General features: G+C 47.6%; 1 protein-coding gene across 1 annotated transcript; it reads right to left on the reverse strand.

The window, feature by feature from the left end:
- Positions 1-980: 980 nt before the first annotated feature.
- Positions 981-6,159, reverse strand: IER3IP1 (immediate early response 3 interacting protein 1). Its single transcript, XM_075269233.1, has 3 exons — positions 6,034-6,159; positions 5,419-5,520; positions 981-1,833 (listed from the first exon to the last, which is right to left on the reverse strand). The coding sequence occupies exons 1-3, from the start codon at positions 6,122-6,124 to the stop codon at positions 1,778-1,780; spliced, it is 249 nt and encodes an 82-aa protein (XP_075125334.1). The 5' UTR covers positions 6,125-6,159; the 3' UTR covers positions 981-1,777.
- Positions 6,160-7,123: the final 964 nt, after the last annotated feature.

Raw genomic sequence — 7,123 nt, forward strand, 5'->3', positions numbered from 1 at the left:
AGGGTCTTGGGTATAGGACCCCCACTGATCAGATATTGATGACCTACTCCAAAGTTAGATCATCAATAGGCAACACCTGGAAAAATCACTTTTTCAGTCTGAGATCTGAAGATCTTTACCAGGCACTGGCCCCTCTGGCTTTTAGGACCCCGATTAGAGGGTCCTACAGACATGTCAAAAGTTACCTACAATTAGCGGTATCTCTCGGTTCTCTCTGAAGGTTCAGATGAAGAAGTTATGAAGACGACAAGTCCTTCAGGTCTCAGGTATTTTCACTCTCCTCCATAGATTGGAATGTACATTGCTTTATGGCAACTATTCATTTGAATAGACCAAACCTATCTACATATGGAAAAGACAGCAACCATCCTGTAAACTATCAGCTCTGCCCAATTAGCTTTTATAATGCACACACCTCGTTATGACGGTGGTAGATTCACATGGTACATGATGGCTAGTGACTTGCAACAACCAGTGACAATGCCAACCCCATCCTTCTTAAAGGGATTCTACCATTAAAACCATTTTTTTTTTTTTGTGGATAAGACGTCGGAATAACCTTTAGAAAGGCTATTCGTCTCTTACCTTTAGACGTGGTCTCCACCGCGCCGATCCTTAGAAATACCGTTTTTTACCAGTATGCAAATGAGTTCTCTCGCAGCGATGGGGGCGGGCCCCAGCACTCAAAAAGCGATGGGGGCGTCCCCACTGCTGCCCAAGAATTGTCTCCAGCGCCGCCTCCTTCTTCATCCGCAGTGTCATCTTCAATGTCTTATCCGGCACAGGCTCGTAACTTCTAGGCGTCAGGCCTTGAGCAGAGCAGACTGCGCAGGCATACAGGCCACGGGAAAATGGCCGCTTGCACAGTATTGTTAGCGGCCATTTTCCCGTGGCCTGTGCGCCTGCTAGAAGTTACGAGCCTGTGCCGGAAGAAGACATTGAAGATGACGCTGCTGACGAAGGAGGCGGCGGGGCTTGGAGACACTTCTCTGGCAGCCATGGGGATGCCCTCATCGCTGTTTAACTGAACTCGCCCCCATTGCTGTGAGAGAACTCATTTGCATACCGGTAAAAAACGGTATTTCTAAGGAACGGCGCAGCAGAGACCACGTCTAAAGGTAAGAGATGAATAGCCTTTCTAAAGGCTATTCCGACGTCTTATCCACAAAAAAAAAAGTTTTTAATGGTAGAATCCCTTTAAAGTGGCACGCTCATAACCTAAGAAGACATTTGGTGGGTCTCCAAACTATCTGAAGGCTTGAGTCCAATTGCATGTGTCCATGGTGTCAAGTAAACTCGAAGAAACCATTGACTAGTGGTATGCGACCTATGGCTCCTCAGCTGTATAAAACTACTACTCCCAGCATGCTCAGAGGTAGAGTTACAAACACAGTAGGAGAGCCACAGGTTGCATACCACGGCCACAGATGATGAATGCTATGGAGAGACTTGTGGATGATTTGGACAAGGTCATCAGAAGACATTATTTATTAGGAGGAGTTTGGACGCCAGTCCCAAGTCCAATCAGGGCCTACATATAGGAGTGTGGTTATGCCAGTGTGTGGCAGGTGAGTGCACCGGACATAGTAGCACGCGGAGATCCCAGCAATGCTCGGGCTTCAGGATTGGTGGATATTGATGAGAGAATTTACAAAAATGCATCACATCCGTTTTCGGGATCTTTCCCCACAGAGGGCTGAGGAAGGGGGGAGCATTCAGCCTGAGGTGGTGGAGTCAGCAGTCCAGTTAGTCTTCCCAAGAGGTCACAAAAGAGTCTTTATCCAAATAAGAGAAGTAGAACAATTGTTATCGAGTTGACGATTATCAGGGGAACTGCAAAAAGATTAAAGAAAAAAAAGTTAAATCACAGCATTTTTAATGTTTCTAAGAATTTTTGTATTTTTTCATTTTCCATGTCATTAAAGGGATCATATCATTGGATACCCTTTTTTCTTCCTAACATGTAGAAGTAGCTTTAAGAAAGGCGATTCTTCTCCTACCTTTAGATGTCTTCTCTATGCTGCCATTCGGTAGAAATCCCAGTTTTCGTCGGTATGCAAATGAGTTCTCTCGCAGCACTGGGGGCGTCCTCAATGCTGCGACAGAACTCTCCAGTGACGCCTCCATCTTCTTCTGGAACGCCCTCTCCCTGTGTCGTCTTCCTTCCTGGGTTTCAATCTTCTAGGCCTCGGGCAAAGCTAATTGCGCATGCCCGGGCCACAAGAAAATTGCCGCTTGCACTTCTACGCCATTTTCTTGTGGCCGTTTCCACAGTAAGCTGTTGTAAGCGGCCATTTTCTTGTGGCCTGGGCATGCGCAGTCGGCTCTGCCCGAGGCCTAGAAGATTGAAACTTAGTATGGAAGAAGATGCGTGAAGAGGGCGTTCCACGGCGGCGTGGAAAAGACATCTAAAAGGTAGGAGAAGAATAGCCTTTCTTAAAGGGATTCTACCACTAAAACACTTTTTTCTAGTTAACACGTCGGAATAGCCTTTAGAAAGGCTATTCGTCTCTTACTTTTAGAAGTGCTCTCCGCCGCGCCGTTCGTTCAAAATACCGGTTTGTACTGGTATGCTAATGAGTTCTCTCGCAGCGATGGGGGCGTCCCCATTGCAGCTCGAAAACCGACCGCAGCGCCGCCTCTATGGTCTTGCGTATACTCCCCTTGCTTCTTCAGTACGCTCTGTTCGGCGAAGATTGCCGAACGTACTGCGCATGCGCGAAATTGCGGTCCCAGCCATAGTGCGGGCACTGCAATTTCGCGCGTGCGCAGTACGTTCGGCAATCTTCGCCGAACAGAGCGTACTGCGCAGGCGTGCGACAGGACGCTGAAGAAGCAAGGGGAGGATACGCAAGACCATAGAGGCGGCGCTGTGGTCGGTTTTCGAGCTGCAATGGGGACGCCCCCATCGCTGCGAGAGAACTCATTAGCATACCGGTACAAACCGGTATTTTGAACGAACGGCGCGGCGGAGAGCACTTCTAAAGGTAAGAGACGAATAGCCTTTCTAAAGGCTATTCCGACGTGTTAACTAGAAAAAAATGTGTTTTAGTGGTAGAATCCCTTTAAAGCTATTCCTACGTGTTAGGGAGTAAAAAAAAAAAAGGTATCCAATGATAGGATCCCTTTAACTGTATTAACAGTAGTCCTGAAATCTTGCAGCTCTTATACTGACCACTAAGCCTCACAATGAGTGGGCACTTCCTGTTCTGTAGAGATCACTTCTCATCACAGACAAGACTACAAGGACCGGTATCACCTATATATAGATAACGCAGGATCCACTATGCACAATAGGTGATGGTCACAGCTCTCCTCCTCCCCTGCCAACTAATCGGGGGAACTTATTAAGACTGGAAATTTTCTTATGCTTGGTCTTGTGGCACATCTGCTGCTAACAGAAAATTAATTAAGATATGCGCAGTTTGAGCGTAACTAAAATTCGTGACAACTTGTGATGTCCGGCAGTATTTGAGTCATTCATACATTTTGTAATATACTTTAACACATTTTGTCTCCTTACTGTGAAATCCTGTCTTTTTATTCTTTCCCTTGTTTCTGTATTGAGCTGTTCCCACCTCTCACTGAATGTTACTGCGTATGGAGCACGGGGCTGTGTAATAGGTAGAGATGAGGGGGGGGGGGGGGCACTACAAACAATTATAATTCAGACATTATAAAATGTACAAACTTGCTTTTTGTGTCATATGAAAGAGGAGATTCTCTAATGTCATGTGACACTAAGGATGCATATGTCCGAGATACCTCTGTTTAAAGTGACCCCCCCCCCCCCCCTCATTTTCACTACCCATACTCAGTAACATTTAGTGACAGGTAGGAACAGCTCTCAATATAGAAGCCAGGGAAAGTGAAAAAAAAAACGCAGGATTTCACAGAAAGGAGCCAATGTTTGTTAAAGTATATTACAGAATACTGCCAGAAAATGAAAAGTTGGACAGTGAAGAACTATGCACGCTCCAAGAGCAACAGATGTGAGTAAGGGCGGGGTCCCACCTGCGCCCCGGTCTCCGCTTTCAGGTTTCCGTCTTCTGCCCGAGAAACTGGACAGGAGACGGAAACCGGCAGTCAGTTCCATTCATTTGCATGGGTTTGCAAAGTGTCCGCCCATGAGCGTCTTCTGGTCTCTGCAGCAAAACCGTTTTTTTTTAACTGGACACAAAGTCAGACATGCAGGACTTTGTGTCCGGTTAAAAATAAAAAACGGATTTGCCGCGGAGAGCAGAAGACGTGCTGCCTGACAACATCAACTGCAGAGTTCCTCCTTACAGTTCCTGGCCCCCTAGCAGTCATGTGACCACTGGGTCATAGGGAGTCGCACCATGGCGGCTCCAATAGCTGTGCACAGTAGACCAGAGGTCTCCAACACAGGCCTGCAATCTGTGGTCTGTGGCCTTCTCCCCTTTTTTGGGAAAAAAGAACCTCGCAACCGAGAGCAGTGAGGTACTGTGGCCACTAAAATATGTGGGGCTACTCTTGGGGTTGGGAGGTTGGACATTAAAGAAGACCTGTCACATCCTCTGGCACATGCGGTTTTATATACCGCTAGAAAGCTAACAGTGTGCTGAATGTGTGCTTTCCCGTTATGTGCCCTGGGAGAAGAGATATCGGTGCACTTACAGATCGCTCTTCAAAAGGGGGTTCCTGACAGTCTAGCCAAGATGCTGAGCGGCTCAGGAGGGGAGGACGTTCCTTACATCTTAGCGCTATGGCTGGGCAGTAAGGAGCGGCCCCTCTGACAGTATAGCGTTACACACAGTATAGTCAGGAATGCCCTGCTGACAGTGAAGATCTATCGGTAGCTGCACTTATGTCTCTTCCCACGGGGCACATAACAGGAATTCAGCGCGCTGTCGGCTTTCTAGCAGTATATAAAACCGCACGTGCCCGAGGACATGAAAGGTCTTCTTTAAAGGGGTTGTCAGGGCTTAAATTTTCATGGTCTATTCTCATGATAGGTCATAAATATCTGATCGGAACGTGGCCGACAACTGGACCCCAGACCAATCAGTTGTACATACATTGAAATTAACAGGAGCTGAGCTGCGGTGAAGGCGCCCAGAGCTTCTGTATACATGACGGACGCGGGAGGCGTCTCTGTAAAGCTGATCAGTCTGGGGGCTACCAATCAGATACTTATATCCTGAGGATAGGCCATAAAAAAAATTAAACCCGGACTACCCCTTTAAATTTCAAATTTTTTTTCTACGTTCGGCCCATTTGCCCTGCCGAGATTGAGACCCCTGATCTAGACAGTGTCAGACTGAGGTTCCTTGGGCTGGATCATTATTGGCCTGGATCCTCTCTGGTACGCTTGTGGGCAAGTCTGACACCCAATTTAGAACATGGCCCTATAAAATACCCGCGTGGGTATTTCTTCATAAGATGGCGGCCACTTACCTCTCATCACTGTGCGTACGGAGCGCACAAGATTCATCATCTGTGACTTGATCCCTGGCTCTTCTCCAAACCCTCCGATCCCCTGATCAGCCCCCCAGCCGACTGCGGATCAGAAACAAGAATCAGTAAAAGGATCACGTTATACAGTCGCAACGCCAAAAAAAGTGGGTGGGGCCTGACTACAACGACAGGTGCCCTATACGTCAGGTACAATAAAGGAGGGGTCACTTTCCAATTGCAAAATCTGAACGATTGGAGTTTGCAAGCTGATTGGAACCTCCATGGGTTTAATGAAACTACAACTCCCAGCATGCCCTGGCATTCCCAGGCTGGTAATGTCACCATAGTTGGATAGCCATGGGTTGGAGACCACTGGTTTGCAACCTGTAGCAGCCCAGGGTGCAGTGAAACTACAACTCCCAGCATGCACTGGCTTCATAGCACTGCTGTAAACCCATTGCACTGCTAGGGGATACTGGGAGTTGTAGTTCCCCAGCATCTTAGTAGCCACAGGTTGGAGACTCCGCATACACTGCCTGTGTGGCCGGGGCTATGACCGCCCTCCGTGCACCCCCTGCCGGTTCTCCGCCATTTCCCAGTCCCCGGGGCTCTCACTCTTGCTCAGGAAACGCTCTTCATGTAGAACGGCCACAGCGTTCACACACAGCAGCGCGGCCTGCAGCAGCGAGTACAAAGTGAACGCCATCTTGTTGGTGGACTCCCCGTGTGACGTGGCGGCGACTAGCGGCAGGCGCAGACATCAGCTGGGACGGATCGGAGAGTGGGACAAACAGGATAAGAACGCGAAGGCGCTCTAACACTAGATGGCGTCTGGAAATGTCCATTTCTACTAACTACTACTAAACACAATTCCCTAAAAATTTAAGTTTTTAACTCCCCGCCTTCCAAACGCCTTCACTTTTTCGGGGCTATGGCTTAATTTTAGCTGGACAAATTGTCCTTGGTAATAGTAGCGTTTAATATTCTACACAATGTACGGGAAACTGGAAAAAAAATGGAGAAAAATTGCATTTGTGCGACTTTCTTACGGCAGGTTCACACTGGCACTCGGGTTTCTGTTCTTCAGATCCGCTTGGGGCCCGAAAAATGGAAACCCAATCCGCTTAAAAAGCGGTTGCCCTCAGAAACCGGCAAACCCCTTGGAGTATAATGGGGTCTGCTGTTTGTAGGAATTTCCTCTGCATTCTTCAAGTGGAATGGGGGATGGAATCCCCAAATGGAAACCGGGCGCAGGTGTGAATTCAGGATTGTAATGGCGTTCACTGTGTTTTAGTTTTATGCTAGGTTCACACTAGCGTTTCCAAAAAACGGAAACCCTATACGCTTAAAAAGCGAATACAATAATGGCATCCTCCGGGTTTCTACCAAAAATAATTTTTTTTCTCTATGCCTATTTTAAAGGGGCTCTATCATCAATCAAAATTATGCCGTATGAGCCCCACATATGCCTGAATAGCCTTTAAAAAGGCTACTCAGGCACTGCTAATGGTATTTTAAAAGCGCCAAGCCCCCGTTTTAAAATAAGTCCGTAAAAACATATATGCAAATTATACTTACCGTGCACTGGTGGACGTCATCTTCGGTCCCGTCTTCCTCTGGTGTCTTTGCCTTGCTTCCCCGCCTCCATCTTAGTTTCTTCAAAATCACGCACGTGCGCCATATCGCTCCCTCCAAGGCACAACTG

This window comes from Leptodactylus fuscus, chromosome 1, assembly GCF_031893055.1.
Source record: "Leptodactylus fuscus isolate aLepFus1 chromosome 1, aLepFus1.hap2, whole genome shotgun sequence".
In the NCBI taxonomy this organism is placed as follows: Eukaryota; Metazoa; Chordata; class Amphibia; order Anura; family Leptodactylidae; genus Leptodactylus; species Leptodactylus fuscus.

What these genes read in the sequence shown, in the direction of transcription:
- IER3IP1 (XM_075269233.1), bottom strand. Translation starts at nt 6,124, where the DNA reads ATGGCGTTCACTTTGTACTCGCTGCTGCAGGCCGCGCTGCTGTGTGTG. An exon ending in AGAGCGTTTCCTGAGCAAGA is followed by an intron (nt 5,521 to 6,033) that starts GTGAGAGCCCCG and finishes TCTGATCCGCAG; the next exon opens with TCGGCTGGGGGGCTGATCAG. An exon ending in CGTACGCACAGTGATGAGAG is followed by an intron (nt 1,834 to 5,418) that starts GTAAGTGGCCGC and finishes ATCTTTTTGCAG; the next exon opens with TTCCCCTGATAATCGTCAAC.